The sequence below is a fragment of the Heterostelium album genome (assembly GCF_000004825.1).
Source record: "Heterostelium album PN500 unplaced genomic scaffold PPL_scaffold13, whole genome shotgun sequence".
NCBI classification, from domain to species: domain Eukaryota; phylum Evosea; class Eumycetozoa; order Acytosteliales; family Acytosteliaceae; genus Heterostelium; species Heterostelium album.
In genome coordinates this window covers 622,752-636,575 of record NW_008805075.1, presented here as the reverse complement: position 1 = coordinate 636,575, position 13,824 = coordinate 622,752, and the positions used below count along the sequence as shown (strand labels likewise).

General features: G+C 34.8%; 4 protein-coding genes across 4 annotated transcripts; 1 reads left to right on the top strand and 3 right to left on the bottom strand.

The window, feature by feature from the left end:
* Positions 1-160: 160 nt before the first annotated feature.
* Positions 161-3,328, bottom strand: glud2 (NAD+ dependent glutamate dehydrogenase; the record flags this gene model as incomplete). Its single annotated transcript, XM_020582132.1, has 2 exons — positions 161-2,233; positions 2,333-3,328. The coding sequence occupies 2 exons, from the start codon at positions 3,326-3,328 to the stop codon at positions 161-163; spliced, it is 3,069 nt and encodes a 1,022-aa protein (XP_020427435.1).
* A 2,155-nt stretch (positions 3,329-5,483) lies between these two features.
* On the top strand, positions 5,484-7,501 carry PPL_11376 (RNA-binding region RNP-1 domain-containing protein; the record flags this gene model as incomplete). The annotated part of the gene is made up of 3 exons (XM_020582131.1): positions 5,484-5,801; positions 5,894-6,075; positions 7,084-7,501. 3 exons carry the CDS (start codon positions 5,484-5,486, stop codon positions 7,499-7,501), a joined length of 918 nt encoding a protein of 305 aa, XP_020427434.1.
* Positions 7,502-7,875: 374 nt separating this feature from the next.
* PPL_11375 (peptidoglycan-binding domain-containing protein) lies at positions 7,876-10,696 on the bottom strand (the record flags this gene model as incomplete). Its single annotated transcript, XM_020582130.1, has 3 exons — positions 7,876-8,157; positions 8,237-9,076; positions 9,149-10,696. 3 exons carry the CDS (start codon positions 10,694-10,696, stop codon positions 7,876-7,878), a joined length of 2,670 nt encoding a protein of 889 aa, XP_020427433.1.
* Positions 10,697-10,842: 146 nt separating this feature from the next.
* On the bottom strand, positions 10,843-13,609 carry PPL_11374 (uncharacterized protein; the record flags this gene model as incomplete). The annotated part of the gene is made up of 5 exons (XM_020582129.1): positions 10,843-10,930; positions 11,201-12,403; positions 12,488-12,572; positions 13,048-13,088; positions 13,593-13,609. The coding sequence occupies 5 exons, from the start codon at positions 13,607-13,609 to the stop codon at positions 10,843-10,845; spliced, it is 1,434 nt and encodes a 477-aa protein (XP_020427432.1).
* Positions 13,610-13,824: the final 215 nt, after the last annotated feature.

The window sequence follows — 13,824 nt, the reverse complement described above, 5'->3', positions numbered from 1 at the left end:
TATGAAGGTAAAGGTTCACTTCATATTAATTTTTTAGTTTGACTAAGACTGAAAAACAACAACAATTTCTTAAGAAATTGTATTATATGTTTGTTTGTTTGTTTTATATTATATATATTATATTGTTTTATTTTGTTATTACTTTTTAATTGTTTTGCGTTTAATTTCCAAGGAGACGAGTGATAAAAGTGAAGAAAGCAAACTCTGGACTGGAGAGACCACATTCATAAACGAAACGACTGGCCAAATAGGAACCGAAAATGGCTTTAACATAGGGTACTGGTACACGTTCGACGATCTTGTCGACACCGAGCAATTTCAACAACTCTGGTGGGCAAGCGGCAGAGATGATCTTCTTCTTGAGATCTTGGTTGTCCCAGAGTGGTGAATCTTGGATGGAATCGTTGAGTGAGTTGATCTTGTCGGAGATCAAATCGGAGAGAATCGAACGTGGAGTCTTGGACTTGGCATGTTCACGCCAGATGCACTCAAACTCGAGACGAGCGTTGTTCTCGATGGTGTGGTGGACATCCTTGATGTAGGCTTCGTAGAAAGCTGGGATGACACCGTCCTTGACGCACATGTGTTGGTCAAACTCGCTGTCGGTGAGAGCGAGAGCAGAGAGCACTTCGAGTGACGAAGAGGTGACACCACCCTTGTTGGCAGAGGCGTCCTTGAAGATGATGGCTCCACGCTCTTCGAGCATCAAACGTGCCTTTTGAGTGAAGAAAAGATTGGCACCCTCGACGATGATTGGGAAACGACATTCACCGGTGGCAGTGTACAATTTATCGACGTTGACGAGACCGACCGATTCTGGACGTCCTCCGCATGGCACAAAGATGTCGGCAGTGACCAGTGGATTCAAGTGGAAGTTGTTACGGAAGATCAAACCGGATTCAACGACCTCACCGTTTGGCAACTTGACGTCGGTGTCGGCGACATCAACAAAGAAACCGGTGGCTGACAACTTGGTCTTGTCAAAGTAACGGGCCATTTGACGCTTTCCAGCGAGACGAGTGATTTCCTCACGATTCAAACCCTCTGGATCAAAGATAACACCGGAACCGTCGACAATACCGATGGTCTTGTCCTTGGAGATCTTGATTTCGTTCGATCCCAAATCACCGTCTGGTCCACCGGTTTGGAATTTAGTGCATTTAGATTCGTCGAGTCCCATCTTTTCGAGAGTACCCAAGACGTATTGATGGATGGAACGTGTGGTCATACCGTAGAGGTCGTGTGGAATACCACCCTTGGAGAGCGACTTTCCAGTGGTAAAGGCTTTCCAGAAGTGAGCACCACGTTGTTTGGCGTGTGCCGATGCCCAATTCATGAAATCGGCAGTACCTTCGTCTGGACCCAAGAAAAGGATTTCCTCACGTGCGAAATGGTCGATGATCTCTTCGTTTGGAAGCAAGAGATCGAGGAGAGCGTCAATGTATTTACGGAAGGCGACTTCGGCTTTACCTTGGTGATCGGCACTCAACAAGATAGTACCCTTACTACCACCCTCTGGAATGTCTTTGTTCTTTGATTGTTGAGTCGATGCCAAATTGTAGTTTTCGTCGAACAACGATGACGAGTTGTGGTCGTATTGAGTGGTGTTTTGGGAACGGATAATACGGATACCACCACGGGCGATATCACGGAAACGAATGTGGAATCCACGGAATTCGGAACCGACAACAAAGAAGACGGCGAATGGCTTGGAGAGATACTCTTTGCTCGAGAGGAATCCTGGGTCCAAACGGAAGACCAAAGCGGTCTTGGTTTGTTTGTAAAAGTTGGTCTTCAACAAGTGACGGTTGAAAGAAAGGATGGCGGTGAAGATTTGGCTGTCCAACTCGTTGTTGACGGTACGCTTGATTTGGGTGATGATTTCTTGACCGTGGTTGAGGTCGTATTTGGCGGCACCCTTGAAGTGGTACTTCTCAAAGTCAGAGTACAACGACTTGACCAACTCTGGGTATTGGAGGAGGGCATCTCTGACACGTCCCTCTGTGAAAGTATCCTTTGACAAACGAGTCTTGAGTTGAGCCAACATGGCTTGCTTGGTTGAATCGTCTCCGATTGCTGCTGACAATGCAGAGTATTCAGTGGCGTATCTATTCAAAAATTGGTAGGCAAACTTCCAACCAACGTAGGCATAAGTAACCTCTGGGAATGAAAGTTGATGTGAAAGGAACAATGGAGTCAATGAAGTTCTTGGTAATACATAAACAAGTGATGCCTAAAATAATAATAATAATAATAATAATAAGTTGATTAGAAATTGTTGATGTTTGTTTGTAAAAGTAAACAACATTGTTTTGTTTGTTTGAACACTTACTTGTTCAGCAATCTTTGAAATATGAGAGTTGATATCGACTTCAGGTTGAAGTGGACGTATGTAAATCGAGTAAATGACAATTCCGTTTGAGAATTGTTCGACGTATTTGTGGGTGGCGTACATTCTGTGGTAATGGTAGAGCTCGGAGATGGCAGACCAGTAGGAGTGGGTAGATCCACGACGGTAAGCGATGACGAGACGGGCACCGTTGGTTTGGTATGGGTAGTGCTTGATGACTGGTCCCAATTTGTGGACGACTTCGTTCATGACCTCTTGGTAGATCTTCTTAGTGGCATCGGATGAACGAGCCAAGAAGTTGACGTCACCAATCTTGGCGAGGTCTGTCTCCGACTCGGAAACAGACTCTGGAGTTGGGAAGACTGGCTTGGTGAGGTAGTAGAGACGCAAGTGTACTGGACTGGCGCTTGATACAGTTCCGGTGGTACGGTAACAGGCGAGACGGAATCCGTGTGGCGAGGTTGCGCTGAGACTGGTGGAGACATGCTTGAGGTGGGAGAGTGCGTCTTGACCGGCATCCTGATGGTATCCCTCACCGAAATATTGGGATTCAATGTGTTGCTCGATGGCCATGGCTGGCGAGTCACGCTTTCCTGGGTTGGATGGCGAAATGAAGGTGGCGGAACCTTCGGTCTTTGATTGGAGTTGGACTTCGAGCTTGGCGCCGGTGGCGTGCGACACCATCTTGGCGGCGTATAACGAGAGGATGTGACGGGCGATCACCATGGCTGGAGTGGACTCAAAGTAGTTCGAGTCGATTCCGAGCTTGCAGTAGAACCAGTCGACTTCTGGATCGACACGACCACTCTCGATGAGACGCTCGCTAATCAAGATTTGCTTGACCTCCTTGGCTTGTTGCTTGAAGACGCATTCCTCGAGCAAAGCACTCAATGAATTACCATCTTCCTGTGTGAAATATGTTGGTATCTTATTACCCTGTTGACTGATTTCCTGACTGATAGTTAAAGTACTATTCATTTTTTATTACTGATTATGTGTATAATGTGTATATATATAAAAATGTGGTGTGATGGAAATTTCAATATAGAAAAGTTTTAAAAGTGAGAATAAATAAATAGAGATAAAAATAATCTAAATTAAGTTTGGTTAGTTTAGTTTAGGTTAAGTTTTAATTTAGTTTTGTTTAGTTGATGATAGTTAATAATTATCCAACTTTATGTGAAAAAAAAAAAAGAGAAAAGAAAAAAGAAGAATGAATAAACAAAGACAATTAAATAAACAATTATAGTGTTTAGTTGTTTTTGAGTATTTGATTGTGATGGTGTGTAAATTGATTTGAATGATTTGATTAGTTTAGTTTAGTGTTAAATATTAAATAAGTAAGTGAATAGTTAGTCTGTTAAATAAATATTTTTCTGATTTTTTTTTTTTCTACTTTTGTACTTTTTTATTTTTTTTTTTAGTTTTAGATGGAACAGGTGGTATGTAATGTGACGAGTTGACCTACACTCAGACTATTGAATCACCTATGTACCCCAGTGATTTGTTTAATCATTTAATTATTAGCACACACTGTGTGTGGGGTGGTGGGTGACAGTGGAGAGGTGTTCAAATAGCGAAATTTCGCTCTTGGGAAAAATGAAAAAACCTGAAACACACTGAAAAAAAAAAAAATATATTGTAAATATTCATTATTACGTATCATATTTTTAAAGGTGAAAAATGCAAGGACGGTCCTTTATTTAAATAAAAAAAAAACACTTAATCATCAAAACAACCACAAAACAGACAAGTGTTAAATTTGGGAATAAAATATTTAAATTATACAGATTTTTTTTATATTAATCACTGGTTATTTTTAAAAAAAAAAAAAATAATTTTAAATCGTAGTAATAATTTGATTATGATTTTATAGTATAGTAGCCTAGATTTGATAATATGTATGATATGTAAAGATTAAAAGTGAAACTTATAAACTTGGTGTAGAGTGGATTTTGATACAGTTTAAATCTTGCTATGAGTTTGAATGCAAGTGTTGTAAGAGAGTCCATAGCTATTGTATAAATTGATTGAGTTAGATGATAAAACTTACATATTGAAAAAAAAAACTAGAAAAAATAAATATATATTTAAATAAAATAAATATATTTGAAATAATTATATAATTATATAATTAATATATCTTTTGTTATTTATTAATTTTTTTTGTTTATTAATAAAAGAAAAGAGAAGTTTGGAAGGTAGTTACTCAGTTTATTATGTGATATGATTTTTTTTTGTTTTTTTTTAAAAAAGAATCATTTCGCAGCAAGGCACCTAAGGAGTGTGCTTCCATTTTATTAAATTGATTCAAGTGATGTTAGAAAAGCAAGCAAAGAAATGAAAAAAAAACAAAAAAATTCCAAAGAAGTGTTGTTTTTGATTCTTGACTTTTAAAAGGTGATAAGATATGATAGTTTTGTTTAAAATGTTAGGCATGGGGTTTTTTTAATTAAATATTCATTAGGTTTTGAAGTAATTTTTGTTTTGTTTAAACTCCACTCAGTTCCCCCCACAAAAGACATGTCGGCTTTAAACTTTACCTTCAAAAGAAGAAAAATATTTGTTAGTGTGATTTATTTGTTTGTTTTTTTGCAAAAATAATTATAATATTTGTACAAGTCAATGCTTGCAAATTTTGATTTAAAGAATAACAAAGAATTGCAAAAAGATAAAAGAAAACCACAAAATTAATTCTTAAGTTGGAATTTATAGTAAAAAAAAGATAATAAGTAATAAGTAATCAATAATTCGATGCCATACTTCTTTAATCTTGGATTTTCATTGATTTGTAATAACGTTATCAAATAGTTGAATAAAAATTATCAAAGAAAAAAAAACAAATTGACTACCACACAGTGTGTGAAATATGAAAAAAAAATATTGAAAAAAACAATTTATTTATCAATTATAGTTTTTTTTTTTTGTTTCAATTTACTTTTTTTTTTTTTTTTGAACATTTTTCGTTCAAAATTTATTTTTCTTTTTTTTTTTTTTTCATTTTATTTTATTTTATTTATTAATTATTATTTATTTGTTTATATATAATATATATATTTTAATATTAAATAAATTGTTATTATTTTCAATAAATATAATAATTAATTATAATTAAATAAATAAATAAATAGAAATGGATAGAGCAAGTAGATCAAGATCTAGATCGAGAGAGAACGGTACACCAGTTGGAGGTAACGGTGCAAACGGTGGTGGTGGAAACAGATCAAATTCACGTGATCGTTCTGCCTCACGTGATCGTAGTCGTGATCGTTCCGACTCGAGAGGTGACAGAGGAGATAGAGGAGATAGAGGTGACAGCAATGGTCTCGCCGATCGTCGCATCTATGTCGGTCGTATCAGCACCAGAACTTCAAGGGAGGAACTTCAAGATAACTTCAAGAGATTCGGTGAAGTTTTAAGTATGGATATTAAAACTGGTTATGCATTCGTTGTAAGTAATTTTTTTATTTTTATTATTATTAGATTTTAGATTAGATTTGTTAATTGGTTATTATTGTTATTGTTATTATTATTATTTATTAGGAATTTAAAGATGAAAAGAGTGCAAATGATGCTATCAATGCAATGAACAACACTGATTTGGATGGTGAGAGAATCATCGTTCAAAAGTCACACGGTGGAAGAAAGAGAACTTCAGATGAGTGCTACATCTGTCGTGGTAGAGGTCATTGGGCTAGAAGTTGTCCAAGAAACAATTCATCTGGGTAAATATTAATAATTTTTTTATTATTTTTTTTCTATTTAAAAAAAATATATCTATTTTTATTTTAATATATTCTAGGATATTTCATAATTATTTACTATATAACAAATAATAATAATAATCGTAATCATATATTATTTTATTTTTTTCAGAGGAATCACGTGATGTTCCCAAATCCACCATTTCTATCTATAATGTGTCAATATGATTCCAATTGGTGAATGCCAAGAGGCCAGCGCCTAAGATTCAAAAAAAAAAAAAAAAAAACATTAGTTTTAATTTTCAATGTGACCGGGGAATAGGCCAAATTTGACCGTGAAAAGTGTGTCTCGTTCTCTCTCTCTTCGTGTTGTTGTGTGTTTGTTGTCTTTGTCATCGCGCCAGAGCTCTCTGTGCTGTCTGTATTGTTCCACCGGTCCCTGCCATTTCAATTGTTAACAACAGGAAATAGCAAGAATAGAAAAAGAATAGAATAGAAAAGAAAAGAAAAAGAAGAATAGAAAGAAAAGTACCAACAGGAATTGACCAGAAGAAAAAAAAAAAAAAAGAGATGTAAAATAATAATAATAATATTATTATTGAACTTTTCGATATAATGGCGAGCGAGCGATCATTTATATATAATTATTATTACTATTTATTATTTATTAATTTTTATATAGATCGCCCTGTTGAGGGTTGAATGAAGAGAGGAGCTTGCTTACCATATACCCCCACCACCCTACCACCACCACTTCTACAATCCAAGCCAAGAGGACAAATCATCTGGTGAATGAATTGTCGGAGCTTAGAATCTATGTTTTTCAAGGACAGGCAGCCTCCTATTTCCTATCATCTATTTATATTATTATATATCTATTTATATTAGAGCCTCCCTTTATTGCGAGAGAGAGAGAGAGATAGTTGTTTCCCATACCCTAGAATCCTAGTTGAATGAATATTAATTTTTTGAATTAAAAATATACTAACTTGTTAAATTTACTATTATTTTCCTTTTTTTTTTTTGTAGAAGCAGTGGAGGAAGAGGTAGCAGAGATATCAAGTGCTACACTTGCAATGGATATGGTCACATTGCCAGAGAGTGCAGAGGAAGAAGAGATTCTGGATATCATCCATATAGAAGATCACCAAGCAGAGATAGAAGAAGAAACAGCAGAAGCAGAAGCAGAAGTAGAAGTGGAAGAAGAGATAGAGATAGAAGCAGAAGCAGAAGTGGAGGTAGAAGAGACAGAAGAGAGCGTGACAGAAGCAGAAGCAGAAGCGGTGGAAGAAGAGAGCGTGACAGAAGCAGAGATAGTCGTAGAGATAGAGATAGAAGCAGAAGCGGTGGAAGAAGAGAAAGAGAGCGTGATAGATCACCAAGAAACTCATCTCCAAGAAGAGACAATGTTAACAATGATCACGGTCGTGTAAGTCCAACTCACTAAATAATGAAAAATCAAAATCAAAAAAAAACCAACTTATTAAAAACACAAAAAAAAAAAATAACATAAAAATAATAACAAAACAAACCAATATTATGTGCGCACACATTAATGTTGAATACTTTTCTAGTATTAATTAGTTAATTACATAGAACAAGGTATAAATACTTATAATACATACCTTATTTTTGGCCAAATTTAAAAATTATCAAATAAAATAAATTCCTTTTTTTTTCTTTCTCTCGTTCAACAACCACTTAGAATGTTTGTTTGTTATACATTTATATCTATATTTTTGTTTATTTGTTTGTTTGTTTTTGTACAAGTTTATTAATTTATTTTCTATACAATTTGAATTTGGTTATGTTTTGATTATCTTATTGAACTTTATCATTATCTTCGTTGTAATCTAAATCTTCTATGAGTTCCGATATCTTTATCTTTTGTTTACTGATAAATCGCTGAATCTCTTCGCTAGATGATTTTGGTTTGGAGCTAGGATACCATTTCCTTTTTAGTCCAGAGAAAAACATGATTAGATATGCAAATCCAACGGCGATCAACGATACAATGCTCAAAAGCGATGAAGTTATTATTGTAAATATATTTCTTTCATTTTTTTTCTGTACAGAGATTACAATATCTTCTAATCTTTTAATCTGTTAAAAAGTGTTAATAATAAAAAAAGTATTAGTAGTTGTTTTCTTTTGTTTTCATTTTAGTCAGCCAATAACTTACTCTATTTGAACATGATTGTATTGTATCAACATTTAAATTTATCTTTTCTTCTATTTCCGGTAGTTCTTTGCGAATTGTCTTACCCCAGCGATTGTAGATCTCTTGGAATAGCTTTTCGTTGGTTGAGATGATTGCCATCGATCTTGCAGCTTGCTCTTTCATGTCGGCATAGTGTTCAGAGAGTGTTTCAAACTCTTGTTTAAGCTTGTCATAGTCTGTCTGTTGTACTTCCATCATCTTTTCAAGCTTGACAATCGTTTCTTTAAGTTTCATTTTCTCTTCTGCGTCCTCTACCGATTCAAAGTATTCATAGATATCTTCATTGTAATATGGTGTTGTATTTGTAGTGCTGGTAGCAGTAGTACTATCACCATGTTGTTGATGTTGTTGCTGTTGTTGTAATAAATGGTTGGATTGTTCTGTTAGTGCAGTTGGAATGCCTTTGTTTGAACGCGAGAGAAGCTGGCCATGAGGAGCGGAAGATGGTGCATGAACAGGTGATGAACTGAATGGACTGTTGGTTGTAGGTGATGATGACTGATGGTGGTGTTGTTGTTGCATTTGTTGTTGTTGTTGTTGTTGATTTACATTAGCAGCTATCATTGATGGAGATGAATGTCTTGAGGTGTCTGAAGTTGGAGTTGAAATACTAGTAACAACCGACTTGTTCTTCAGAGGTATAGGCGAAGAAGGCAAATTAAATCCATCGCTACTCTCCGTCTCACTAAAACTACTTGCACTATCCAATATATTCTCACTCTTCACACTGTTATTTTCATCATTTTCATCATCGTCACTATCATAATAAAATTGTTGTTGCTGATGATGGTGTTGATTCATCTGATAATAAAAAAAAATTAATCATCATTAGATTGGATTAGTGATAATAAAGTTAATTAATTAGCAATTTACCTTATTGATATTCTCAAGATATGTTAAAATATTCTTTCCTGGTGCATCGGGATAGATACCGTAGGAATCTTGGAATGATTTCATTAGTTCGTTGAAATCGATGTAGTTCTTGATTGGATTATCGGGTGTTTTGAAACCGAGTGATTCTATCTTTCGGCGAAGACTCATGATCTCCGTTACGATGCCTTTGAAGGTGTTCTGGTCAATGTAACCCTCGACCTGTAGCATTTGATCTTTGTCTTTGGCGGCGTTGTTGCGTTTGTTGAAATCGGTTTGGAATGCCTTGACTGCGTTGATCAGCTTCTGGTCGTACTGACCATCGATCTTGGTGAGTAGCGGCAGATAGTTGAGATGTGACAGCGCCGCTTGTATCTCTTTGACAAAGTTGGTAACGCTTTGAAGATTGGTTTGATTGGCGTTGGCAAGTGATTCGAAGCGCAGCTTCTCGTAGGCGTTGTTGTTGTTAATCAGTGGTTGAATCGACAGCTGATACTTTGGACGCGTACAACCAAGCCGTTTCAGCAGTAGATTCAACTTTAGCGTTTCGATGTGTCGGTCGAAATCACCGTTGGGAATCGGTATCAAATTCAATCCGAAGTGCGAGGAAACAGAGGAGTTTGCCAGTACAAGTTGACCGAGTGGTGTGCGAATCGTATAGAATGAACCGGACGGTGCTTTCGATAGCATGTTCTGCAGTTGTTTGTTGTTGGTTTCCGATGTCGATCGTCGAGTAGGACGAACTACACTCACATAGATCTGGTCGGATTGATTGCCGGTATACTCTACGGCAGACCACAATCTACTCGATTTGAATATCCACTCCTCGACAGCATACAGTCTATATTCCTTCAGTACACAATCATGTTCAACAACGTCCCATTTAAATTCATCTGCAATCTTGGCAATACGATATCTCTCACAAGTAACATAGCTATCACCAAATGAACCACTTCCATTTCCACTTGCATTTCCATTTGTATTTGTATTTATATTTCCATATCCAATTGTATTACTAAGGTTATTTTGACTAATATTATTATTATTATTATTATTATTATTACTATTACTATTACTATTACTATTATTATTATTATTATTATTATTATTTGAAATACCTTCATAATCATCTAAATCATTATATATATTTGTATTATAATAATCTTTAATGTTGTTGTTGTTGTTGTTGTTGTTATTGTTACTGTTTGTATTTATACTATTATTACTTGAATTTAAATTTATACTATTGTTATTATCTTTGTTATTGACATATTCAGATGTTTGATGAGTATGAAGTTTCTTTAAGATGTTTGCACGTGTTGGTGGCTGATGTTTTGTGCTTTCTGAACCACCTTGTGATGTCGAGGTAGTGAGCATTGACAACATCTTTCTTCGTAGTTCCATCTCGATCGGATCTACTTGATCGACCGACTCATCGTTCAGGAAAGCACTATCATCTCTACTATCCTCCATACTATCTAAAAGTCTTCTCTCATCATCTGTTATCCTAGGATTTGGATTTGTACTAGCATTGTTTCCAACATTACTCATATTATTTAACTATTACAAATGTATATATATATCTATCTGATTTATTAATATTTTAATTAACAACTGGTTGTAAAATGAAAATGATTAAAAAAAAAAATTTATTTGATTTTTAAAAAAAAAAAAGTAATCAAGTCAATTTTTTTTTTTCATCCAACTGCAACTGATAAATCAGCAAACCAATGAAATTGTTTGTTTACAGTAATAATAAAGATGTTTAAATAGTAATTAAATATTCTAAAATATAAAGGATTAACACAGTAAACGATTAATAGAATATATAAATATAGGTTTATCAATGTACCAGACTATGATTTGTATATATAACATATTGACTCACTTTCTTTAAATTCTTTAAATTAATTGGAAAAATGATATTATTTTATTTTAAAAACAAGTAAATGAAACAGTTGATTATTTTTGAAAAAGTTTAGTTTATCATGGTTAAATTTAAATTAAATTAAACTATTCTTTTTAATTGCATATGCTTAAGTAGAAAGATCTTACTTGGCGGCGATGGTTGGTGAAACGATCTTGGAAACAACGATTTCAAAGAAGAACAACTTCTCGATGCAATGAGAGGTTCTATCACCTTCGGCAGTTCTGACCTTAACCGATTTACCCTCGAAATGTGGTGAGCAGGCAATTCCAGTTTCAAACTTCTTGTATGATGCCATAATGTGTGGATTTCTGAAGGTGCTTCTGACTGGGAATTCGAAGTCACGAAGATCGGTGGTGTACTCCTTGCTATTCTTGTCATTGGTTACGGTGCAGTACATTCTGGCGTTGTAGTACCAGGCGTAGCAACCGAACACTCTGATTTGGAAACGACAGTTCTCACTGAGCTTCAAGTTGAAACCAGCTTTGTGGAGGAAATCGACTCCGTAGCATCCGGTGATTGGGTCGTATGGTGGTCGTGGGTTCACACCTCCCGAGGCGAGACCTTCCTTAATCGGTGCTTTCCAGGCGTCGATTCTGTAGATAACGGGATTGTCTTTGACTTGAATGGTGTCTGGGAATGAGTCCAAAACGACCAATGGTACTGGGTAGATGTACATATCGTTCTTGAGAAGTTGTGGAACCGCTTCGAGACCTTCGTTGTATTTACCTTCGTCTTCGGCCCAGTTCTCTGACATACAGTTGGCAACGTCGTTGATTCCTGCGATGAGTTTGTCGTGGAACATCTCACGGAACGACTTGACACCTTTGGTCTTACCCTCGATTGGATATCTACCACACACTTGGTATGAGTGGTAACCGAATTGGTACCAAAAGGCGTCTTGTAGTCTTCTAAACATGGTGAGGGTGAGGAGCGCCTGGACGTAGTTTTGAAGAACGTAGTTGTCATAGGAGTCATTGGCGCACAAAGCAATTAGATTCTCAACAGAGTTGATACAGATATCCAATTGGGTCTGGACGAGTGATTTGGTCTCAGAACTGATCTTTTTATTCTCATAGAGAAGAGTATTGATAATCTCGATTCTGTTGGCCAGTTCACGAGAACCATTCTTCAAACCATCGAGTGAAGAGCTACAAAGATCTTTCCAAATTTGAATGCTTCCATCCTTGATTTTCTTGTCGACAATATCGAGAATCTCTTTCTTGAATTTGACAAGTTTCGACTCAATTGTTTCGGGTGGATCGACTGCATTCTTCCAGAAAATCGAGAAAACGGAACTACACAAGGCACCAATACCTGGAATACAACCGCTTTTATTTAACATAAAAATATAAAAATTAATTAATTAATATAAAAAATAAATTAATAAAATTCGAATAATTATTATTACTTACATTACACCATTAACCATTGTTCCAACATCTTCTCTTGTTGGTTCATAGGAAGCAACAACTTGAACTGGGTCTTTTATATCCAAGGCTTTAAAGAAAAAGGCATTTGGACAAGATGCAATGGATTCTTCTTGATTTCCTCGATAAAGCTTTATGGGTCTTTGGCAATTCTTATTTCAGTAAGTGGAATATCTCCTCCATTAATATCTGTATAGTCTACTTCAGCCATTGTATTATTTATTTCTAATTAATAATGAAAATTGAAAGTAATTTGAAATTTCAATTCTTATTCATAGTTTTTTTTTTTGTAAATTGCTTTTTAGGCGATCATGTTTTGTAAAATAATATTCTCAATCTCTTTAATCTTTGAGCGCGTTCAAATGAATCATTGTTGTACTTTATAGTTAGAAAATTAACTGATTTGTTTTTGCTTAAGTTTAACTATTTTTGTAATTTCGCCCAAAAATTGCTATTTTTTCATACCTGTTAAACACATTCGACTTTTAACAAATGTAAAGCTAGTGAGAAAAACAAAAAAAAACCACCCAAATTTTTTTATTTACTTCTGTTTTTCCATGGAATAAAACAAATGTTACTGTAAACCCTGATAATTATTTAAAAGAAGAATGATTATTCAAAAAAAAATTGGGATAATAGAGGAACACATCACCAACTCATTGTATTTTTGTTTTCTAAATAAATAATAATATTGGAAATATGAGTAATTAAAATTAAAAACTATTCTGGCGCTCACCAATAAAAACCTATTTAAAACATATATCCCTTATAAACTATACAATTATCTCTTAATTATAGTTCATGTAAATATGTTGATTGCGTATTATGAAAAAATAACAGGTTTTAATAGATCTATACTGGGATAAATTCTTTTGGTCTTGAGAAAAGTCTATGGCCTAAATAATATCTGGTGAGTTTAAGTCTTAGACGAAAAGATAAATAGATTAACTAATACTTACTTATTGTCTTTTATATGATTGGTCAATCACTTTTATCTCTGCAATAGGGCTTTTTTATCAAACTTGCTTGTACTCAGGAATTAATATCTCATCAAAATGAACTTAATGTTGTTTCGTCTAATAAGAATTACCTCTCAACTTCCTTCATATATATAAATAACAAAAATAATTCAATCAAATAAAATAGGTATCTTAACTTATGACTTCACTTTTTGTTTTGAACTTAACGATAAAATTTGATCATCTTTTTTGATTTTAAAAAGCTTGTAACCCCATTTTTTAAATTTTTTTGTTGGATTCCGGAATGAAATTGTGTGTTATTCCTGAAGTAGTTTCATTGTTTATTTTGGGAACATAAGAATG